The sequence below is a fragment of the Hippopotamus amphibius genome, chromosome 12 (assembly GCF_030028045.1).
Source record: "Hippopotamus amphibius kiboko isolate mHipAmp2 chromosome 12, mHipAmp2.hap2, whole genome shotgun sequence".
Classification (NCBI taxonomy): domain Eukaryota; kingdom Metazoa; phylum Chordata; class Mammalia; order Artiodactyla; family Hippopotamidae; genus Hippopotamus; species Hippopotamus amphibius.
This window is the reverse complement of record NC_080197.1, coordinates 45,598,536-45,623,735: the sequence shown is the minus strand read 5'-3', so window position 1 is coordinate 45,623,735 and position 25,200 is coordinate 45,598,536. Positions and strand designations below refer to the sequence as shown.

The following is a 25,200-nucleotide window of genomic DNA, read 5'->3' as shown; positions in this document are numbered from 1 at the left end:
TATTTTATCAGCAAAAAAGGGTTTATTTAGGAATAACAGAGGAATTGCAATTCGGGACAAGCAAGCTATAGCAAAAGCCATAGACAAGTGCAGCGAACAAAGTTGGGGAACATTACTGTAGAGAGAAAAAGGAGGAAGTCAGGAGGGGTTGTTTTGAACAAAAATCCATTGGAGAAAAGTGTGAGTTCAGGGAGTTGATGGTTACTGAGGGGCTGAGTTGCTGGGCTAGTCAGTTTCTTGTGGGAGATGCCATGCACATCTTTTCCTTTTGGGGGCCTGTAATTGATGATTCTTTCCTGTTTATTATTCTTCTCTGTGGTCTGTAACTGACAATTCTTCCTGTAGTTGATGTCTAGTGATACATTGTGAGAGCTTCTCCTTCTGACCTCCTGACTCCATTTTAGTGAGGTTTCCCTATATTATTTTTCAAACCAGAAAGCCAAATAGTGTTTCAAACTATGCTGTAGCCAGTTGTTCTTATTACAGTTGACCTTTGAACGTCACAGGTTTGAACTGTGTGGTCCACATTTATATGGGTTTTTTTCAATAAATACGTACCACAGTACCACACAATCTGCAGCTGGCTGACTCAGCAGATGCGGAACCGTGGACATAGAGGGCTGACTGTAGAGGTATATTCAGATTTTTGACTGTGCTGGGTTGGCAAGTGTTCAAGGGTCAACTGTATTGCCCTATCCTGTAAGATTTAGTTCTTTGGAGTCACGGCCATTAACATATTCAAGGCACCAAATATGAGCAGAGGTTTGTTTCTATAGTTTTTTTTGGCGTGAACAGCAGTGAGAAATGACAGCTGACAGCAAGTGGGAGGAACAGGAATTAGAGAAAACACAACCCAAGCATCCCAAAAGCGCCACAGCAAAGGGACCATTTGTGAAGGGGCATAAACGCCTTCAGCACCATATGGCAGCTAACATTATCGTGATAGCCTGCAGGATCAGGTAAGCATTAAATTGTGTTCCACGTATTGGTTTAAAGAAGGCAGGGAAGTGTTCTAATCAGTGGGTGACCATTCACTAGGTCCGAAAAAAACAGTCTTTACTAGCCACTGGTTTAAAAATATGTATTATTTTTCCAATAAATGCAACCTGTGCAACTGTATTTAAGCATTATTTTATTTTTTCTGCTGAGAGATTTCTTTTGAGTCGCCCCAAATTTCAGGAACTGTGGCCTGCATTGCAGCCTCTGATTGTGTTCTCCTGCCACTTCAAAAGCTGTTTTTATCTAACTTTACTTGACTTTTAAGTTACTTACATGCAAAATATATTTTGTTTCCTAAGTGATGCTTGTTATTAAATCTTTCAGGATTTTTCTATTGCAGAGGAGAGAAACAGCAGTGCTTTTTTTTAAAACACATGCAACTAGAAATAGAGACAGACGTAGAGAATGGATGTATGGATACCTGGGGGTGGGGAGGCAGGGATGAATTGGGAGATTGGGATTGACATATATACACTACTGTGTATAAAATAACTAATGAGAACCTACTGTATAGCACAGGGAACTCTACTCAGTGCTCTGTGGTGACCTAAGTAGGAAGGACATCCAAAACAGAGGGGATATATGTATATGTATAGCTGATTCACTTTGCTGTACTGCAGAAACTAATGCAACATTGTAAATCAACTATACTCCAATAAAAATTAATAAAAAAAAAAATTCTGCCTACTAAAAAAATAAATAAATAAAACACATGCAGCCCAAATGTCTCTCACTCAATTGGCCTCCTGACTTGCCTTTCACATCCTTATCAAAGGGCTGAAGACCCCACGCCCTGGCTCCTCGGGGCCCTCCCCAGCCTTTCCTAGAACTCATCTCCTCAGTGCCTTCTTACCTCTTTGTTCCCAGGACTGTGGCCTGCTCTAGTTTATTTCTCTCCCTAAACCCATTATCTCACCAAACCTCAGGAACAACGATGTTGTGTGAAATAGGCTTTTATTAAAGATTTGGTGGTAGCAGAGGAGAATTACAGTACACAATACGACACACTTTAAGATTAAACATCTGAGATCATGACGGATAGATTTCAGAGGTCAGCTGGGCCAGCAGGTGACTCTCTCATTGCCTTCTTTTTTGCCCCACACTTCCACTAAGAAGCATGTTCCTATTTCTTTTCTTTTTTTTTTTTTTTGATCTCTCCCTCAGAATCCTTTTCTAATTCACCCTTTTCCTTTTTTCCATATGCCTCTTCTTCGAATTAAAACAAACAAACAAACCAAAAACAAAACCCAAAAAACTCCCTCTCAAACCAAGGAGGAAAATGGAAAATTCTGGTCTCTTCTTACCCTGAGCAGTGTGGTTTCTTATCCAGCTCAAACTCTCTCATCCAGAGACCTCCTCTTTTGCATAACTTTGAAGGGCAACAGATATACTTAAACGCACAAAGGTTTTAAACACCTTCATGCCTTGAAAGAAAAGTAGTCTGCTGTCCTTGTAGAGGAGCGGTCACCAGCAGAGCTTTGCAGTCGTGGACATGGTTGGTATCTGGGCTGCCTGTTACCACATGTGCATGAGATTGTGATACACAGTTGGTGCTCTCAGGGTGTTTTCCCCACCTATGCACAAAATCTAGACTGCACTGCACTTATTTTTCTTAGGGTGCAGCAGTTTCTCTTTCGCGAAATTAATTTAGGTTGGTATTTGAAAAACAAACAAACAAAACAAAAGTGGCCAGTGGGACAGAGGAACTGAGTTTTTAATCTTAATTAATTTTAATTAAAACTTACATAGCTGTGTGTGGCTAGTGGCTCCCTTATTGGACAACACAGTTTTCTAGACCATCAGCTTAAACTGCAGCCAGATTTTAAAATACCATCCTCTTCCCAACACGAAGGAGCTCTCAGTTTGCTTAATTGGAGTCTATACTTCATCAGCCATTCCTTCTGAGCGGCAGCCGGAGCAGAGACTTCAGTGTTTTAGAGATGGCTGCCCGGGGCCACCACCCTCCCCACGTCCGCAATCCCAGCTTGGGCTAGGCCACCCCTTTTCCTCACCCGTGGGGCTTTGTATCTGAGGCAAGCTGCCCAGACGGAGTGCCTGTTTCTGGCAAAGCCTCGATCTTCTTTAGGAGCCCTGCCCGCCCGCTGCCCCCACACCCCTCCCCTGCACACACACACAAGTGGAGCCCCTTTATGCTCACAGCTGCAGACAGGGCAGCAGAAACATCATGGAAGTGCCAGTCCAGAGGAATATGGAAGTGCAGGATCAGTAAAAGCTAAAGTGGGGCTGAGTGGGACCGGCTGAATTTGGCCTCTTTCCAAGGCAGTTCTCAAACCAAACCACTCAATGATGCCCCAAAAGGCCCAGGCTGCCTAGACACACCTCAGGGTGCTCATCAGTGAAGTGAATAATTTTCCAAGTACAATTTTCAAAAATCTAAAAACACAGCCCTCACAAAGTATTTTGATGTAAAGAGTTATTTAGCTCCTGGGTGAGGACACCAGCGAGAAGATGAAGCTGGTTCTAAGAGCACTGGAGGAAGAGAGGAAAGGAAAGCTGCCGCAAGTTTTGTCAATTAGATACCAACCTGGTTACAGCCCTGGAGGGCAATAAAACTGTAACCCCTAAGGCTGTCTCTTGTACCAGACACAAATCACATGCATGGCTTATACAACAAAAAGTGGCTGCATCTTATCTAGCTAACTTCAGAAAATCTGGGCCCTACGCTATAGTCAATAAGAATTTGAACAAAGGGACATTGTTCTAGAGAAATGAATCATCCTTGGGTGGGTCTTTAGACAGTGCTCCTGTATAACGTGCAAAGGATACATAGCTATCTTTTTATCTTACTCCCAAATTTTGGATAATTTAAACTGAATTGTACCCACAGAGTCAGGACATCTGACTCAAAACATAGTGGAATCGTTGCACATTACCTGTATTTGCAGAGAGGGATACTTACAGAGTCAGCGTAATGATAACAGTTATGATATTTATTAGTCTTTCAACGCGTAGAGGCAACCTAATGGTAGACAAAGTGTTTAATTATTATTGATGAAACAGAATGAAAAATCTATTCACTTTGTCAGTGCAGAGTAAACATACAGACAGATCTTGGAAAGTAGAACTAGTTGGAGACACAGAGGAAAAACCAGAGGCTTAATATTCTCCGTGGGAGGAAATGCTGATAGTTAGTTGATGGTGCATGAAACAGAGGCTTCTGTCTATTATGTGAAGCCAATCACACAACCAAAAAGAATATAATTTCACATTTGGAAGGGGAAGGAGATAAAGTAGGGAAATGCATGTTATGGGAAGCCATTTTCAACAGAAACTGACATGATCTGGTTTACGTTCTGGTGACAGTTACTTTGGTAGCTGTGCTGAGAGTGGATTTGTAAGGGGTGGGGTGCAGAGTGCCCGCCGGAGATACAGAGTATGGTTGGAGAACACCAGAAGTTTAATTTAAGGAAGGTGAGCCGGAATCTTGATCCTTCCTCTTACTGGGTATATCTCCGCAGGCAATTTTCCTAATATCTCTGTGCTAGGAAAGGAGCACTAGGAAGGCAAGTGGGTCTGAAGAGTATGTATTCCATTTAAGGATTCTGTGATTCTACATCCACCTGCCCTCAGTTACCTTTCTCATCATCTTCATCTTGTGACTCCTTCTTCATATGGTAAGAAAGGTGTGGCGAGAGCTTGAGCACTTGCTAGTGTCAGCCGGCATTTTGCAAGAACACCCAGGCCTGTTCCTTCCTCTCGAGCAGCCTTTGAAATAACAGTGCTGATAACATTATCTGTGCTCTCAAACCCCCAAAGCTCAGAGCCCGTTGTCATCCAGGCAGGAGGTGTTTAAGGAAAGGTCTGTATGGTTTGCAAAGTTCTGGGAAGTAAGTGGACTTGAAGACAAAAGACTCTGATTTGAGCCTTGACTCTGACATTTACAAGTTATGACCTTGGGCGAGTCCTTTCACCTTCCTTAGTGAGCTCAGTGGGCTTCTAGGGGCAGAAAGTTGTGGGAAGATAAATACATGGTGAAACTAATAGAAGATCAGGGTTATTTTAAGTAAGGTTTGTGCAGACTCATCTTGGTGCTGACTTTCTGTCTTTTTCATGGCCACAAAACTCCCTGGAGGGGGCTATATGGATGTCTGTATTTCTTAGAAGCTTCTGCTTTTAATTAGATAAGGGAAGCTCTGACCAGGTTTCTTTCTGCACCTGTTGTTCCCTGTTGCCTTCGGCTCAGAATAATCTGTATGCAAAGCGGCCTATATCAGGATGGCATGTTCTAACCCCCTTCAGTGGTTTCAGACAGCAGCCATTTATGTAGTCTTTGAACCTGTGGGTCAGCCATCTGGGCTACACTGGACACACTCAAGTGTTTGCTGGTCTAACTGGGGTGCTGACTGATGGTCTTAGCAGGACGGTCTCATCTCCACCCCACCTGGCCTGTCATCCTCCTGCAAGCAGATGGGGCTTGTTCTTATTGCACACAGCCAAGTTTCTGCTACATGCTCTAGGGCAAAGCAAGCGGGGACACTGGGAGGGGCTGCAAAGTCACCTTGCGAGGAGTGTAGATCCAGGGAGGGGTGAAGGGTTCTGTCCCTCTTTGCAATCAACCACGGTTACTGTAGGTACTCTTTATGTAGTCAATCATCGTGCATTGAAAAAGCATAGAACAGGGGTCAACACACTTTCTGTGAAGGACCAGATATTATATATTTTAGGTTTTGCAAGTTGTACGGTCTCTGTCACAACTACCTACCTTTGTAGCGCAAAAGCGGCCATAGAACATTCAACAATCCGTAAATGAATAAGAGGGCTGCGTTCCAAGAAATTTTATTTTCAAAAACAGAGGCTGCAATTTGCAGACACTGAGCTTAAAAGATGAATAATGATACGTAGAAATGAATAACAAATTAGTTTTGATGGTGATGATGATACTTTCAGTTTCAGGTAATTACTTTTAGCTCATTTTCCCTTATGAATGTATTATTAAATTTTGGGTTTAGTCATCCTCAGTTTCTTTCCCTCTTCTCTATAATTGTATTGGCTTTCACTGCATAATCAATTACTCTTGTCTTTATAAGATGCTCCAGCTTTGTTTGTTTGCTCTGCTTACTCTTCTCGCTTTTGTTTTTTCCCTCTATGTGAAGTTTCTTTGGGTTTACATTTCTTCGTTTCTTCACAAAGGTAGAAGATAACTCTGTTCCCTGGAGAATAGAAGCATCTCACCCATGAGATAGTGTCTGAGTCAGTCTCATGGAAAACTCTAACACTGGAGATTCATGCTATTCAAGGGTGCAGGAAGGACTTATTTATGGGAAAATGAGACGTACATCCACTAGGAAACTAGAGAAGGAAACCCGGGCTGGTGTTCAATTTACAAGGAGCTGCTGAAAACAAAACGAAACAACACAAAACAAAAAGAAACAACACAAAACAAAAGGAAAGTGTAGAAATAATGAGTCAAATATAGGGAGCGAGCTGAGGAGCTGTTTAGGTCTCTGGAGTGTTACTGCTATGCTAAAGAATTTAGTTAAAATTCAGTGGCTAAAATGACAGTTCCAGTGTTTTTTTAACATATTTTTTTAATTGAAATCTAGTTGATTTACAATGTGTTAGTCAGGTGGACAGTGCTAGTTTTTTATTGCTTTTTTCCTACCTGAAGTGTCAATAGGAAAATGCATAATATTTGCTCCTTCAAGCCTAGGGCTGCAGCAGGGCAGGAGCTCAGTGGTCGTGGCCCGGCCCTCCTTTAATTAGGTTGATGAGTGCAGCCTTGCGGATCTCAGGCTGATAGCGAAGGGGCCCAGGGGACATCCTGGCTGCATTCTCTTTGGTGTGGCACTCTGTTCATGCATGTGTCCTGGCCATTGAATTAGTGGAGTTCGTTCAAGTGTGAACAAATGAACAGTCAAATGAAATATATAGCATATTGTAAAGTGAGTCATTTTGAAGTCCCTTCTCAAGTAAGAAAATGGTATTTCTTTAAACTCAATTTCATGTGAGTGAATTCCCTGACGATCCTAAAAATGATGATAAATGTTTTTGTTGTTGTTACTGGTTTTGGTTGTTTTTAGGGAGGATGCTTTCCAGTGCTTATGTTCTCAGAGAGAAAGCAGCAAGCAGTCTTGAAGCAGAGTCTTAGTTCCCTGCCCAGGAACTGAACCTGAGTAGCCTGGATGAAATCCAGGAATTCTAGCCACTGATCCACCGGGGGCTAGAGGCAGGGAGCAAAGTGGCCCTGGCTTTTGCCCCATTTGAAAACAAGAATGTTTCAAGGTGGCAAAACTGTAAAAACAGGTGCAAAGTTTATTATTATTAGCAGGGCACCACTTGTGGGAGAGCGCACAGGGAAACTGTTTATTTTAAGACAGATGTAAGGCAGAGATACACACCAGGAGAGAAAGGGAATGGGCATCCTCCTTCATGAGGAGGAGCCCAGTAAAGAGGCGGTTAAGTCATTTACACAGGGCAGTCCTTCCAGGTCTTTGTTTACCTTTGCCCAGTTATCTCCTTTCTTTTCCACACCTGACCAGTTCTAGGACCCTCCCCAACATGCCTGCGCCTGGCTTTACAAAGATGGATTCCAGCGCAGAGGCCTGTGAGAGGTTTGCCGTCACCTATTATGGGGTGGCACCTCCTTATTTTTGACCCCCGAGGAGCCTTTCTGCCAGTATGCAGTCAGGGAGGTCTCCCTGACCTCAGGTGTGGTCCTCTTATCTCTTTACTCCAGCAGAGCTCAGCTCCTGCCATTAACTTTGTCCTTGGAGTATGTAAGGAAAACAAAGCTCCAATTTTACTCTGCTTGACAAACTCCAGTTGTCCAGCCCAGGAGCCCATCTACCTCCTACCTCACTTACAGTAGAAATACCTGCCGCTGTGAACCCTCACTAGGTGCTCTACAAATGATGTCATCGTGTAAATGCTCTACTGACACTTTCAAGCCTCCTAAGAACCCTGTTGTTTAGATGGGTCTTTGTAGTCTCATTTTTACAGAGTGCAAAACCAAGGCTTAACGTGGTTGAACACCTTGCCTGAGGTGACATAGCTGGTCGCAGGCTGAGCAGAAAGATGCCATACTAGCTAGCCTGCAGTGGTTCTCAAAGTGCGGTCCCCACCAGCGGCTTTAGCAGCACATGCAGAACTTGTTAGAAGTGCCAGTTACAGGCTCCACCCCACACCTACTGAATCGAGGATGGAAGCTCTGCGGATGGACTCCAGCAGTCTGTTTTAAGAGCCCCTCTGGGTGATCCTGATGCAGCTTGAGTTTAAGAACCACTAGGCATTTACACAATGTTGATTCTTCCAATCCAAGAACATGGTATGTCTCTCCATCTGTTTGTATCGTCTTTGATTTCTTTCATCAGTGTCTTATAGTTTTCAGCATACAGGTCTTTTGTCTCCCTAGGCAGGTTTATTCCTAAGTATTTTATTCTTTTTGTTGCAGTGGTAAATGGGAGTGTTTCCTTAATTTCTCTTTCTGATTTTTCGTTGTTAGTGTATAGGAATGCAAGAGATCTCTGTGCATTAATTTTGTGTCCTGCTACTTTACTAAATTCATCGATTAGCACTAGCCGTTTTCTGGTAGCATCTTTAGGGTTTTCTATGTACAGTATCATAGTGCAGCTGATTCACTTTGTTGTGCAGCAGAAACTGGCACAACAGTGTAAAGCAATTGTACTCCAATAAAGAACATTTAAAAAAAAAAAAAAAGGACCAATAGGCATAGGGAAAGGGAAGGAGTTTTAGACTTCCTTGGGAGGAAAAAAGGTTAAATCCATTTAAAGTTCTTTACAACTAATCTCCCAAAACAGGCAATTCTGATAAACAGGGGGAAACTGGTCAATAAAAGAGACTTTTCTTTTTCCAGAGGAGTTGAACCTGTTAGATTTTATTGAGCTCTTCTAGGTGCCAGGCACAGTGCTAAGCACTTGACATCTGTTTAAACCTGCAGGTGGCTGTGAGGATTAAGTGAGATTGTTTCCCGCATTATACAGCTGGGGAAAGAGAAGCTTTAATCAGAAAGGAATCGTCTACTACCCAATAGGTAATCATGGACAGAGCCAGCCTCCAGAGCTGATGTATTGATAAAGAGAACATACATGTATCACAGCTACCTGTGCGATAACTTGACATCTTAGAATGGCTGCCATTTGCAAACAAGGGGGTTCAGGATATGCTACCCCCAAATCTGGCACCTTTGGCATACTGAATATTTTAAGGTGAAGGAGTTTGAGAAAAGAGCAGAAGCAGGAAGGTCACTCTGACCTTCTACTCATTGATTTACAATGTGATGAACTTATTTTTTAATTTAATTTTTATTTTATATTGGAGTATAGTTGATTTACAATGTTGTGTTAGTTTCAAGTGTGCAGCTAAGTGATTCAGTTATACATATACGAATTCCACTCTTTTTCAGATTCTTTTCCCATATAGGTTATTACAGAATATTGAGTAAAGTTCCCTGTGCTATTACATTTCCTTTCAATCAATAGAAATAGACATAAAATATCCTCAGCAGGGAAACCTGTCTTTTATTACTGAATATTGATTCTGATAAATTAATAAGAAACACATGGTTTTTAAACTGCTTATTCTTAAAACCATAAATAGTAAGCAATTGCTCTGAAGTCCTGCCTCCTCATAACATTTAACGAAGCGGATGGGCTGAGCCAGAATAGCTTCCCAGGAACCTAAGGCAGCATGCTTTTTCTGCTGAAGAGTCACCCTGGGGACAGTCTTGCTGCCGCCTCCAGGGCTCTCCTACTGTGAAGTGTCTTCTTCCAAGCACCTAAAAGGCAGATGATGCTCTCAACTTCACTGAGAATGCAAAAAGGAGCCTAGTTCTTGGATGCTCAGCAGAGCCAAGTTGCCAGGATATTGTTTGCAAATAAAGAAAGGGTTTGTACTAAGTGGTATTTAGGGTAAAATCTTTGCCAGAGAACTCTTTCTTGAAGAATGTGAAATACACATAGTTGGTTAAGGGCATGGGTTTGGAGTTAAACAGAAATAGCTTCAGTTCGGGCTCTGCTGCTCAAGAGAGTGGGCACTAAGCCATAGCTTCCTTGTCCAGAAAATGGGGGTGATAATACCTTCCACACAGGGCCATTATGTAAGTCATGATAACATGGATCCCTTTACGATGCAAGTTGGAGTATACTCGTCTTCCACTTTAAATCTTCAGTGGCTTCCTACCTCATTTCAGATAATTTCCAGAGTCCTCCTTGTCCCTGACAAGTCCCTTACATAATCCATCACTTCATTGTCCCATTGATGTTCCCTGGAAATATTAGATGCACTTAAACCTCAGGACCTTTGCACTTGCAGCTTCTGCTCTGACTGCTCTTCTCCATGTATCATCAGTCTTCATGGTTCACTGCCTCCTTTCATTCCAGTTTTCCTCAAAGTCACTTCATCTAAAGAGGCCTTCATGATCATCTTACTTAAAAAATGCACGTGTGTGCACGCACACACACTCCTTACCTTTCAGATTTTTTTATCTTCGCATTTATCAATTCCTGATATTTATTTGCTTGTTATTCATTGTCAAAATCACCCTTAGAATATAAACCAAGAGACAGATACATTGTTTTTATTCACTGCTGTGCCCCCAGCAGAGAATTCATTCGCCACCTCGCAGATATTTAATAAGCATCTCTGATGATCCAGCAATTCCTTGGTTACATATCTGGAACTCAAATTGATTGTTATTTAAATGGTTCCTAATTTTTAAGGACTTTTAAGAGTCCTAAGAAACTGGAACTGGAGCTCCTTTAGGGGGACCTGGAGAAGGGTTAGCAAGAGATCCCATCTGTGGCAGCCATGAAGCTGCACCATTTAAACCTCCCTCCAAGATGAAACCGTCACTAGGAGTGCAGTCAGTGGGGCGGCTTCCAGCTGCAGCATCCTCACCCCTGCAGCGTTCAGCCCAGGCTCCCAGCCAATAAGTGACATGGCAGAGACCAGAGCTAGCCCTTTTCTGCCCCAGGTGAGGCTCCTCTGGTGGGCTCTCATTGCTCTGAGGCTCCTATCCACCTGACCGAGACGCTTTCAGAACTAAACTGCGGTCTGAGACCCTTCCTACCCGCTCCTCCTTCATCCTTCCCCTCCTTTCACAAGTGTTAGTCCTGTCTTTTGGTTTGCAGGCTCTCCCTTCCTACTCCTGCTTCTTCTCCCCTTTCTCTTTCATAGGCATTTCCCGTAATCCATCTCTTATGCGCCCAAGTCCATCTTGGTGTCTGTTTCTAGATGACCCAACTCATGCAGCAGCCCTCCCCTCAGGGTAGGAGAGTCACGTGCTAAACCTTTGGACTGCAGTTTTCAGAAGCCAAGTCTCTAGGTTGGTAGCAGTGGTCCTCTTGTGGATGTTCCAGTGATTTCTGCACCTCTTTTAGACACAATAAAAAGTCATAGAACCAGGATTGGCCCTTAGAGCCCAGTGGGGACAGTGTATATTTGAAGCCTAAACATAAACAATTTCAGAAGATAAAAGTGGAAAAGGAATGACATCTCACGCAGCTAGTGTTAAGAAAAAGCATTTTTACAAGCTGGACTATTGAAGGGGGCAATGCAGATATTCAGAGGGAAATTCCATGGAAGTCGTTTGCGATTCCTTTCCTTTCAGTGACTCTCTTCAGCATGGACTGTCATCTCCATTTGACCATAGTTCAGAATGTTATTTCTTTGACCAGCCTCTTCAGATGTACGTCTTCTATGTTGCTATATATCTAATCTGTTGCTGGTTGCAATTTATTATTCTGGAACTAATTGTGTTATTATTAGAAGTGGTTTACTGAAAAGAAGGATTGACCAGTTTATGGTGCTGTTTCAAGCAGTTCTGCAAAGCACATCTTCTGATGTTCTTAGAATTTTTTTGGAGGGGGGAGGATGTTAAAGAAAATGTTATTCATGGCACTTGTTAAAAATGAAAAGACAGACTGCTTTCTGGAGACTACTACAATGGGGGTTTTGCAGGAGGGGAGAGAAGTTGAGTTCAGCTTTGAATACAACAAGGAAAAAGATTGATAGCCAAGGAGCAGGTTGGGGGTGGGGAGGTGGTCAGTGGATGGAAAATTACTAAGAGGAAACATCAGGGGTAAGGAGAGATTTTGGCTAAACCATCCTAATAGGGTTCTTGCTGAAGGTAAACCAGGGTGTTCAGACATCACCTGGGAGATGATGGAGGTTGAAGAACCAGATCAGCTATTGAGGGTGGGGGATTCTGGCTAAATCAGCCTAGCAGGATTCTTGCTAAAACTGGGCAGTGCAAAGACAGACACAGAAGTCCAAAAGTCAAGGCCTATTTGGGAATAAGATTCAGAGGAGCCTGACTAAAGTTGGCTCAAGGAGAGAATCTTTGGGGTGGAATGTGTGTGGGGGAGGGGAGGGCCGGGGGGGGGGGGGGGGGTTACATATATGTTTTTAATATTTGTTGTAAACTTTGTTACAAAAACATTTCTTTTCCTCCCTGGCTCTGAATAAGCTGGTCTTCCTTAATTGTTCTCATTTTAGTTGCTATAGCAACTGTTTTGCCTAACATGACAGTTTTCCTGCCCAAGAAAGTTACTTTCTTGAGTGACCACCCACTCCGTCTAAAGGCATGTTTTGTTGACTTTCTTCTTCTTTCTGCCATCTGAGAGGTAGTTTGCCAAATACCTTAGGAGTAATTTCTTAAAGTGTTGTCTGGCAAGAATCAGGGAGCCTGTCCCAGTGCCCTGCTACAACACAAGAGTCCTGGCAGAGTCTCCGTGTTCATATTTGGCCTCAAAATGCCCACAACAGAGAGAAGGACAAAGAGAGACAGGTACAGAGTTTGGAATCTCAAACTGGCAGACCTTAAAAGTTAAGACCCAGGGCTTCCCTGGTGGTGCAGTGGTTAAGAATCCACCTGCCAATGCAGGGAACACGGGTTCAAGCCCTGGTCGAGGAAGATCCCACATGCTGCGGAGCTACTAAGCCTGTTCACCACAACTACTGGTCCTGCACTCTAGAGCCCTCAAGCCATAACTGTCGAGCCCACGTGCCACAACTACTGAAGCCCACACACCTCGAGCCCATGCTATGCAACAAGAGAAGCCACCACAATAAGAAGCCCACGCACCACAATGAAGCGTAGCCCCTGCTTGCCACAACTAGAAAAAATCTGTGCATAGCAACGAAGACCCAATGCAGCCAATAAATAAGCAAACAAATAAATAAGTAAATAAGTAAGTAAATAAATAAATAAATAAATAAATAAATAAATAAGTTAAGACCCAAAAATTCAACATCTTTATCTGAAAGTAAAGGAGAAAATGGAGATTCCCAACTATTGACCCTTCCAGGTGGCTCTTGTGAGCAATTCCTTCTTCCCAAGTTCAGATCCTAGTTGAACTGACCAGCTTCTCACAGAGCCAAGGAGATGTCAGAGCCCTTGTTAAATAAACACCATCAGGCCCACTTTCAGTTTCTTTTTAAAAGATGACATGAAAAATCAGAAAAGGTGCTGGGCCTTCCTCTTGCTGGTTTTTAGCAGACTTCATCAGCTCCCCCAATCCAGGTCGCTTTGAAAGGTGAAGATGATCTCCATGTCTGAGGTCAGAATAAAATGACATGAGTGGATTAAATCCTTCCGCTTGTTAGCAGAATAAGGTTCACTGTATTTCCCGTTGTTGCTGAAATCAGCTCTCTAAATGCTTACGGTTGGCTACTGAGGGGGAGAACTTTGCATTTCTGCTTTTGTGGAGTTGAGAACCCAAGATAGACAGCAGGTCCAGCGCCTGTAAAACTTGCTTAACGACCTCTTGCTTGCCCCTCACGCCTGAGGGTGTGATCGGGGAGGGGCAGGGCAGGGGCTCTCAACCCAGGGACGGTCTCCTCTGGTCACTACTTGCCGACATGCCCCTGAGGAAGGAAGAACTAAAGCTACATTCTGACGGCTTGTGCTCTGTGCCTGGTGTGGACTGAGGCTTGGCCGGGACGCTGACCAAACACAGCCTGACCTCTCTGCACAGAAACCAGACTTCAGCAAGTCGAGCTCCGCAGGAATTTACAAGTTCTGGGTGACCCTCATACGCAGACCCTCCGATCTGCGTTCTGGATCGGAGGAAGTAATCACACAGGGTACCGCTGCTCATCGTGAAGACCCACGTGACAGAGATGCTCTCCCCACCGTGATGTAGATGTAATCCTGCAGTGTATTATCTGTGTCCTCTTTGTCAACTTGCTAACCTCAGAGAAAATCTGTAAGGTAGGGCTGGTGGCATTTACCACATTTGTTTCTTGGATGATACATCATAGTCAATCCTAGCAACGTGTGTCATGGTCACTGTCACTGTGTTCTTGTATTGATAATCAGTACTAATGCACTGGGTGTAGGTTATGCATGCAGCCCTGCAGCACCGGCAGGGGGCCTGAAAGATGTGTTATTCTTCATGTTGCCGTCCCTGCTCTTGGAGATGAAGAGACAGAGCTCAGATGAGCCTGTAAGTGTCCAGCTACATTTGGATCAGGTCTCTTGGACCCTAAAACCAATGTAACATGCCCCATAGTTTCGGGTGTTCATGAAATGGACTTTGTGCTTATTTACGCATGTTTCTCCCAAAGTCAGCTGTAGTGCAGAAGCAAGTACCCCTAGATAAAATGCATTAGAGATTTAAGTTGAAGACAGAAGACAAAAACAAACAAACAACAAAAAGGGAAATTACGCCAAATTAGGGGCAAAATTAGTAGACAGCCACTCTATGGGCAGCAAAAATGTCCCTTGAAATTAAAAGAAGTGAGCTGCAGATCTGCTATTTTTGATCCTGGTGGCCAGAGTAACACAGGAGAGAGAAACAGTTGTAGGATTCAAAGTGTCTGTCAGATTCCAAGGAAAGCAATAGATCAGGAAAAATAAGTTTTCTTTATACCAGGATCCAAAAAACTTCTGATAGCCCTCCACAACAACCCGGTAATAAATACAATCTGTACAGTTGGTGGAGTTCACAAGAGGATCCTTATTAAGAAACGTGGTAATTAGAACTGAAACATTGCCGAAGCCCTTCTGACCTGAGTGATGGTTACTGGCCTTCAGTGACAAGGAGAACAGCAGAGCCTCCTTCAGACGTGATGCTGAGCAGTTCCCTGGGCCCACTCCCTGACAGTGTCACTTTCTCACTTACAGGTGTCAAAGCAGGTGTGATGCAAAGGCCTGCATTGGTGTAGCCATCAATAAAGATGCAGATGTAGATAACAGACTTGAGGACACAGGGTGGGGGCTTTGGGCAAAGGGGAAGCTGGGAAGAAATGAGAGAGTAGCATTTACATATATACACTAGTAAATGTAGAATAGATAGTTAGTGGGAAGTTGCTGTATAACACAGGGAGATCAACTTGATGATGGGTGATGACTTAGAGGGCTGGGATAGGGAGGGTGGGAGGGAGTTGTGGGAGGGAGGGGGTATGGGGATATATGCATAAATACAGCTGATTCACTTTGGTGTACCTCAAAAACTGGCACAACACTGTAAAGCAATTATTTTCCAATAAAGAGCTTTAAAAAAAAAATCTCAGCTCTGCAAAACTTAAAATAGAGTTGCCATATGACCCAGCAATCCCGCTGCTGGGCATATACCCAGAGAAAACCATAATTCAGAAAGACACATGCACTCCAATGTTCATTGCAGCACTGTTTACAATAGCCAGGACATGGAAGCAACCTAAATGTCCATCAACAGATGAATGGATAAAAAAGATGTGGTACATACATACAATGGACTGTTACTCAGCTGTAAAAAGCAAGGAAACTGGGACATTTCTAGAGACATGGTTGGACTTGGAGACTGTCATACAGAGTGAAGTGAGTCAGAAAGAGAAAAACAAATACCGTATATTAACACACATATGTGGAATATAGAAAAATGGTACAAATCAACTCTTTTGCAAGGCGGAAATAGAGACCCAGATGTAGAAAACAAACATATGGACACCAAGTGGGGAAAGCGGGGAGGGTTGGGGGCGAATGAATTGGGAGATTGGGATACCAAATTGTACACTCTAAATATATGCAGTTTATTGTATGTTAACTGTATCTCAATAAAAGTTCAAAAAAGAAAAGGAATACGGGGTTGAAATCATATACACTACCCATTTGAAGTTTATAATCTTGAATTTAAACCAAAGTTTTGTGATTTTCTTCAACAAGTTCAGTGATAAAAAATGGACAGGATGAACTTAGTTTTTTGGCCAAGAAAACAGAAAATGAGACATAGGAGTTGAGGGTGTCTTTGAGGGATTGTAATATTAGACCATGGAAATAAGCTAGACAAGGATGGAAGTAAAAGGAAGAGCAGTCTGGTCGTTGGTGAGAGATTGGCAGGGTTAATGAATAGGAAGTTGCAAGAAGTCAAATTAACACAGGAAAGTGAAGACTGTAGAGCTAGGGGCTAAGAGCATCAGTGGGAAGGGTCCAAGAGTGGGAGGTTAGGAATCCAGATCTCCAGGTGGTGATGGTAAGGTCTGATGAAGGTACCAAGTAATTGAGAGAGGAGGAAAGAAAAAAATCTTGGCAGTTAAGGAGGCCAAGGAACTGAAAGTTCCACCTCAAAAGAAGCTTGAAAAATCATTCTTATTTATCATGTATATTTCATGGATCATCTCAAATCCTTATTTGGAATTGGACAGGGTGCACATAAATAAATAATAATGATGGTAGCTGATTCATTGTGGGTCTACTCTGTAAATACCATTTTAGGTCATACTTTTGAACGCTGAAATTCTTTATTACCATTAGGATATTGCTTGGGAAGTATTCTAAAATGTGTTCATTTTCATGGTTTAATTAATTGATTATTCTCTTTTCTCAATCAGGAGTGATGTAAGACCTTTTGGTCCAAGTTCAATACCTTTTTGTATGACATATAACAGCCTTCTTACCTAGCCTTTTTAAGTGTCTGGTCTCATCCCCTCCATCCTCTTAAGATGTTCTGACCACACCAGCTCCTCAGGAGTCCCCACTGTCAGGTCAAGCCTACATGCCTGCCAGGCTGCTTCACCAGGATAACTTCTACTCACCCTCTAAGACCTATCTGAAATGTCAACTTCTGGGTCAAGCCTTTTCTGAAAAGTTGAACCATCCAAAAGTGCATTTTGGCGGGTCAAAAACATCACATATTGGCAATTTCACGTTGTTAATAATTTGCTACCACAAATATAAACTTGAACCAGACATAAGGGATGGTAGCTACCACTTGCTGAACTGTAACTATGTGATTCAAATTCATGGTAAAAATGTAAAGGTACCTTACGTTTATCATCTCATTTCATTCCCTAAAAGGGAGGTGTAAATACTTCCTTTTATTAGATAAGGACTCTGAGACTTAGAAAGAGTCTTTGTCACATCATGCCCCCTCCTTCATCTTACTCATCACTGTGACTGCAGTGCTGACCACGAGCCTCGTAGAGTTGAAATACGCATGATAATTCTTCATCTGTCAGAAAACTACCCAAACAAATTTAAAAGTTGGCTTTGTTCAGGGCCCTCGGGACTCTAAAATCTGACTCTTTATGGTGGCCCAGTCTCTTGACATTGGATTTACCTTGATGAATGTTGCCGCTTCCTTGGAATTTAGGAAAGATATGTGTTGATGGGTGAAACTGAGAGTCTGGACTACACTAACATCTTAATCCAGGAATTGCTCTTTATTTGTTTGAAGTTACACCCTGCTCCTGTTTGCCAGGCAGGTTCCCTTATAGCAGTGTTGTAATTATCTAGGAGGGCAAGTTTAGATCACGAGAAGAACATGTGGGTTTGTTGACATGTGGGTGCCAAGTCTTGGTGTAATGCAAACAGAGGGCAGAGGGTATCTGGGTTCATTTCCTGAAGGCACTTTTGCTTTTGTTGACATGGAACTTTCCTGGCGTTGTTAAGAACAATGGTGCTTTCTTGCTAAAGACCAGGAATCTTTTGGCAAACACAGCTTAGCTGCTGTGGGGCCCTTGTATTTGGCTAACATTTCATCTTGATTTGAATTTTGGGTCTGTAGTTTTTGACAGAGTCCCTGATCTCCACGTGAGTGGTTCTCAGACTTTAGCGAACATTAGAATCACCTGGAAGGCTTGTTGGAATGCAGATCTCTGGTTCCCACCCCAGAGACTCTGATTATGTCTGTCTGCCCTGGAGCCCTAGATTCTGTCCATCAGTTAATCTCCCAGGTGAGGCCGCTGCTGCTGGTCCCAGGACTATACTTTGAGTAGCTCAAAATCTTGCTTAAGTCCTGGTTTATGGGACACCAAATGAGGTTGGGTATAAAAGTAAAAAGCTCAGGAATTATCTGAGTAAACCTCTGAATGCTGAATTGTGTAAACAAACAAACAAAACATCAGTGACTTAAAAAAAAATTGTGGCCTGATTTCTGACATGATGTCAGAGACCAGCAACAATGTCTCTTGTGTGGAGGGAGACCAGTTGTCTGCAACCTAGGAATCCTTCTTTCCAGGTGCTCTTTTTCCAAGATCTTGAGCAAATTTCTCCTCTGTGACCTTCAGAACATTAGTGTGGTTTGTTCTTAAAACCACCCTAAAGGAAGGTGCTGTGTCAAATTGATCAGTCTTACAATGCAAAAATGAATGCAAGAAGTTTTCAAAATGAAAGTATTACATAACATAATCAGAAATGTGGTGATTAGATTCAGGATGCATTTTTTTTTTCCTGTTTAGAGGCTAAAAGATATTTGCATTTTTATTAGATTCAAAATGGTGTGAGTCGTGCAGATCAACACATTTCTTTTTCACAGGAATCCTTTGTGTTTGAACCCAATTGCCTCTTCAAAGTGGATGAATTTGGCTTCTTTCTGACTTGGAGAAGTGAAGGCAAGGTATGGCTCAGGAAGAGCAAGTTGCTCCTTCTTACTGTCAGGGTGAAGGCATTTCATTTCTTAACAAGTAATGGAGTGCCTCTTGAGGGCATGGACCCTATGCTTATTCATTCGTTCAAGACTTTTAAAACCAAGCTTCCGTGTGCTAGATGTTGGAGATACAGTGATGGTCAAGGGCGTGATCCTCATAGTTTCCAGCCAAGGATCAAAGTCAGGCATCCAAAAAAAAAAAAAACCCAAAAGAAAAAAAGTTACAAGTCATTGAGAGTTGTGAAGAAAAGGTCAGGTTGCTCAAAGAGTTTAAAACAGGCAAGTCTGATTAAGTCTTGGGAGTTAGAAAGGTTTCCCAGAAGAGATGTCCAAGCTGAAATCTCAGAAGTGCATTTAAGGGCATTTTCATCTGATTATACCCCAAGACTTAACTCATGGCACAGTGTACACATTTCATGAAACTTTGAGTCAAATTTACAAAAAGTAGAATCAGAGTTATATAGAAGTTAGCATAGCCCCACTTCATATTTCATGTACACACGTATATTTAGTAATATACATACAGTATTAATGATATTACATGTATAGAAGTAACATTTTATAAATAATTATTCAAGGACTTCCTAGGTGGCGCAGTGGTAAAGAATCTGCCTGCCAATGCAGGGGACACGGGTTCGAGCCCTGCTCTGGGAAGATTCCACCCGTCACCGAGCAGCTAAGCCCATGCATCACAACTATTGAGCCTGTGCTCTAGAGCCCGTGAGCCACAACTGTTGAGCCCATGTGCTGCAACTATTGAAGCCCACGCGCCTAGGGCCCGTGCTCTGCAACAAGAGAAGCCACTGCAATGAGAAGCCTGTGCACCACAATGAAGAGTAGCCCCCGCTTGCAACAACTAGAGAAAGCCCATGTGCAGCAGCGAAGACCCAACACAGCCAATAAATAAATAAAAATAAAATTAAAGAAATAAATTTAAAAATAATAATAATTATTATTATTATTCAAAGTTGCTTTCATATATATATTTGAAATGGCATGTTTGGGGTCTTGACTTTCTGATTGTTGGAAATTATTATTATTATTATTTGTTTTTAATCCCACTGCTGCCTTACACTAATCATCATTGCCTTCATCATCACACACATTTGTTAATCACCTTGTCTGTGCCATAGGTCTGGCAGAATTTAGGCTCACTGCTGTGCAATATTCTCTCTTTGCAGGAAGGACAAGTTCTAGAATGTTCCCTCATTAACAGCGTTCGGCTGGGAGCCACACCAAAGGTACCCATGATTGGTGTTTGCTGTTCTTCTAAACACAGAATGCTGTTCAACGTGTTACTGCCCCCAAATCATCAGCCTGGAATGAAGAACAGACACAGTTTAGAAATCTCATCTATAATGGTTGGGTGATTTGGATTGCACTGGGTTTAGTTATACTAGAAATCATTAATAACCTTTGAAAATGACAACCCTTGTGTGATACGAGCATCGAAATAAATAGTTCCCTTAACTCAGAAATTCATCTAACACCCCTTCCCCCACCTTCTTTTTCAGCAAACAGTGAGTCACTTCTGGTCTGTGGCTGATGTGGAAATTTAAGTGGCTCTGGTAATTCCATATTTGTGCACCTGTGCACGCAGACACTGGCTCACCTTGAAGGCTCAGTTTGCCTCTGAGAGAGAAAAGAATGACAGAGCGCAGAAATCAGCCTTCTTCACAGTGATTGATTTGTTTGAATAAGAAGCTGTTTGCATAGTAGTGCTAGGAATTTAAAAGATGTTTTTTCCTAGAATATTCTAGCACAGTATTTATTCCCTTTTCCATAATAGCCCTGCAGGTTTTTAGATGTTCCAAACGCAGTTACATTCCTCACTTTGTTTTTGTTTTTTTTTTCTTTAGTGAACCTCTCTTATGTTAGTTAAAATCTCTGTGTAACTGCCTTGGCATTTCCACCTGAGTTCTTTTGGAAGACAAAGCCTCTATTTTATTCACTAATTAGGGTAAACATACACAGTTGTCATTCCAAATGAGGATGCCAGGGCTCCTAGAGATGCACATACTCACTCTTTGTGTCCAGACTATTTGAAAGATGATTCTCATTTTTGAGTAACCTGTGGTTGCTGGTTGTGGCAATGCCCCGCATGTTTGTGTGAGTCCTCAGTGGCTGTTCTCTGTGACAGACCCCTTCCACCTTTGTGGACACAAGCAGGTCCCAGTCAGAGCCTTTCAGTCCTGCCGCCACAGTCCGGGTCCTCCACTAACTACAACCAGAAATCGGAAGAAAGACCCTCCCTCCCGGTCTTCTAAATCAATAATTTTATAAAACCTTTCTTACCAAATGAGTTTCAGTAATGTGTAGTGTTACAGATTTTATGTCCAGGAGTTTTAGAATAATGCTAGGTATCTGGGCATTTTTTTAAGCTTTTTGTTGGAATATAATTGCTTTACACTGTTGTGCCAGTTTTTGCTGTACAGCAAAGTGAATCAGCGTATTTATACATATACCCCCATATCCCCTCCCTCCCACGACTCCCTCCCACCCTCCCTATCCCAGCCCTCTAAGTCATCACCCATCATCAAGCTGATCTCCCTGTGCTATGCAGCAGCTTCCCACTAGCTATCTATTTTACATTGGGTGGTGTATATATGCCAATGCGACTCTCTCACTTGGTCCCAGCTTCCCCTTTGTGCCCTCCCCCCACTCCCTGTGTCCTCAAGTCTGTTCTCTACATCTGCATCTTTATTCTTGCCCTGTCACTAGGTTCATCAATACCATTTTTTTAGATTCCATATATATGAGTTAGCATACTAGATAGAAAAAACAAAACATTTTCCCTAATGTATATTTTTACATCAAATGTAGTTTCTTTTTACCATCTTTCTGCCATGCTCTGTGATGTAATGTATTTTTTCCTATTTGTCTACCTCAATAGGATCCCAAAATTTTGGCTGCTCTTGAAGCTGTTGGAAAATCAGAAAATGATCTGGAAGGGCGGATAGTTTGTGTCTGCAGTGGTACAGATCTGGTGAACATCAGTTTCACATACATGGTGGCTGAAAATTCAGAAGTAACTAAGGTATCCTCTGTGAAACAGCCTCCCTCCCTTCCCCTCTATATGTATATGTGTGGTGCACATAATTTTTCATGTATAATGTAATTTCAATAGATATTTTAAGTTGTATAATAATTTAATTTAAATTTTAAAAAATGTTTCCATTGCCTTGCTGGAATGTTGGTCTAGAAAATTCAGCAAGCACAATACCCTTTTAACATGTCACTCACATATGCCAACAGCCTGAACACCTACTCTGTATTAGGAGCCTCTCAAACTGGAATGTACACTGGAGTCACCTGGGATTTTGTACAAATGCAGATTCTGATTCAGCAGGTCTGAAGTGAGGACAAATTCTCCCTAACAAGCTCCCAGTTGAGACTTGCTGCTGGTCTGAGAACTACCCTTTGAGTAGCAAGGGGTGAGATCAGCTCTGCCCAGTAGAAAAATCATGCAAGCCCCAGATGTAGTGTAAACTTTTCTAGTAGCGACAGGTAAAATTAATTTCAATATTATAGATTCCACATATAAGCGATAGCATATGATATTTGTCTTTGTCTGGCTTACTTCACTTCATATGATCATCTCTAGGTCCATCCATGTTGCTGCAAATGGCATGATTTCATTCATTTTTATGGCTGAGTAGTATTCCATGGTGTATATGTACCACATCTTCTTTACCCATTCATCTGTTGATGGACATTTAGATTGTTTCCATGTCTTGGCTATTGTAGGTGCTGCTATGAGCATAGTGGTGCATGTATCTTTTCGGATTCTAATATATCATTTTTCAAGCCAATAGGTCATTTTAACATGAAATCAATAAAAAATCAGTTAATGTATTTTACATTCTTCTATTTATGCAAAGCCTCCAAAATCTGATGTGTATTTTCAATTTGGATGAACTACATTTCTGTGGCTTCATGTGGCTAATGGCTACCCTGTTGGACAGTGCAGGGTCTACATGATTAAGATATCTACCTCCCCCCTAATAATCTATTCAAGTATTGAGTTATGATCTCTCTTAATACCATAACCAGCCTACCATTGCTCTGGCAAGTGAGTCTTAAAGAGATTTTGGCCAAAGTAGAAAGCTTTACTTTTAAATCACTTTCCTGCAAGTCATTTGTCTTCAGGATGGTTTCACCTGTGGACAGAGCACCCATTATCTTTGCATAATATGTGTGAAGAGGCCAGAGTCTTTGCTCTATCATTGCAGAGACCTAGTTTTGTGGGATTGGGAGGGTCAGCATTTTATTTTCCCGTTGATCCTGCATGTAGAAGCCCAGTGCAGGGTTGAATGAGAAAGGCCATCATTAGAAATATTCCAAAGGGAATATCCAGGTAAGATTATTTGGTGAACTGAGATGAGATTTAACCCTGGGTCCAGAGCTAATGGGTGCAGAATTGCGTTCTGCTGATTCCAAGACCAATCTTTCTCTCACCCTCACTCACAAAGTGTGGTCCACGTTCCAGCTGCACAGGCCTCACCTGCGAGTTCCTTACACATCAGAATCTTGTGTCCACCCAGACCTGCTGATCCAGAATCTTCCTTTCTAACGAGGCCCCCCAGTGACTCACATGTGCAGGAAAGTTTGAGAGGCTCCTAGCTGTGGCTTTGGAGCCAGAAAAGGATGTTCCACGTGACATGGGATTCTTTGCTTCTGTCCTTGCGGTGGTTTGGTTGGTTTCACGCTGTTTTTCCAAATCACCTCACTTTGGGAAAACAGATTTTGCATTCAAGTTCTTTCATTATTGTGCTCAGATCAACACCTTGTTTGAATGGTTTCTTGAACACTGCTGAGCTAAACAAGCATTGTTTCTTAGAGTTCACGCTTTATTTGCTGCAAAGGCCTTTCTGGTTGCTATTTGCCATAACAACATTCAATCCCAGAAGTCCATGCAGACCACCCAGGAAGAAAAAGACTTGTTAATCAGATAGAGAGATTTAGCTGCCTGAAATTTTGCAAAACGACAGTTCTGTAGACCAGTGTGTCCTGGGTTTTGTGAACGTGTCATATTACAAGAAACAGTATGACTCATATGAGCTTAAGAACCTGGGCTTGGGACCAGGTTGCGGGGGCTCAAATCCTTGCTGTTTCTCTTCCCAGCTGTGTGACCCAGACACACAGCTGGCCTCTCTGAGCCTCACCTTCTTCACCTGTAAAATAAGAACAGTGCCAGAATGCCTGCTCTCAGGATTGTCGTGTTACATGGCAAGTGCTTAGTGCATGGCCTTTCTCATCAAGAGCCCTCAGTGTGCGTCTGCTGTTCTTGATCACAGGGTCCTAGAAGTTTAGAGCTGGAGATGGAACTTAGGCAGGGCTTCCCACCACCTCATTTGCCAGATGTGGCAGACGAAGCCAAGGAGTTAAACAGAGGGCTAGGCCAGGGTCCAGCCTAAAGCTCAGGCTTTCTGATTTCCTAAGCAATCCTGTCCACCCCACCTGGTCCCTGAGCAAATACAGTCCTGGGAAGATGGCTCAGATCAGTAAATCCATAATGTTCTCGCTTTCCATGGTTTGATTGCCATTGTCTTGGTTCCTTTTGTTTAAAAGCCATGGCCTGAAACCTATACTCATGAGTACATGGCATATATGTGTATGTTCCAGGTGGAAGTTTATACATAAAGATAAGATTTAGGGTGTTTTTGTAGTAGCATTTCCATTGAACTTAAGATTAGCTGGCCAAACAAGTAGGGATGATCAAATATTGTATACTGGATTTTCAGTTCAAACTCAATACTATTTGAGCTTGCTCTTATTAAAGAAACTAAATGTTTTGGCTTCTGGGAACTATTAGAATTTTATGTTGCATTAGTAGTGTAATATGTAAGTATTAATCTCACTGTCCAGACTAGACAGCCCGTGATTATTAGAGCATGTCCTTTTGGTTAATTGAAAACTTGGAGAAGAAGATATTGAACAAATTTTTCACTGATGTATACATGTGTGTGGATAATCTTGCCTACTTCCTGATTTCAAAACTTCACTATCTATACCCAGATCGTAATACTTACCACCTCCAGCATCAACACTGGCCATCACCACCGCTTTGTTCCTGGGCCTCTGTATGTGCTACTGTCCCTGACAGAACACACAAGCCATCAAAGTGAGAGGATTTATACAAAATCCACACAGATGTAATTACCGCCGATCAACATGATGAGTTGATAAATTAAAGCAGGTCACATGAGAAATGTAAAGATCTCCCAGTGTGCCTGAAATGGTGTTTGAGACTCAGCCTGTGGTATCACTTTCACCAGAGTACAGCTTAGGAGCCTAGAATAGAATTATGGGACCATAGAATATGCTATCTGTCCTCTTAGCTAGCTGTATTCTGGTCATTTTATCACGAAAA

General features: G+C 42.3%; 1 protein-coding gene across 1 annotated transcript in view; it reads left to right on the top strand.

The window, feature by feature from the left end:
- The window catches only part of PLCB4 (phospholipase C beta 4), a 265,039-nt gene that overhangs the window by 102,819 nt on the left and 137,020 nt on the right, over window positions 1-25,200 (top strand). Inside the window, exons 3-5 of the mRNA XM_057703117.1 lie at window positions 18,717-18,797; window positions 20,009-20,068; window positions 21,721-21,864. Of these exons, the coding sequence (XP_057559100.1) occupies window positions 18,717-18,797; window positions 20,009-20,068; window positions 21,721-21,864 (285 nt within the window). The remainder of the gene's footprint in view (window positions 1-18,716; window positions 18,798-20,008; window positions 20,069-21,720; window positions 21,865-25,200) is intronic.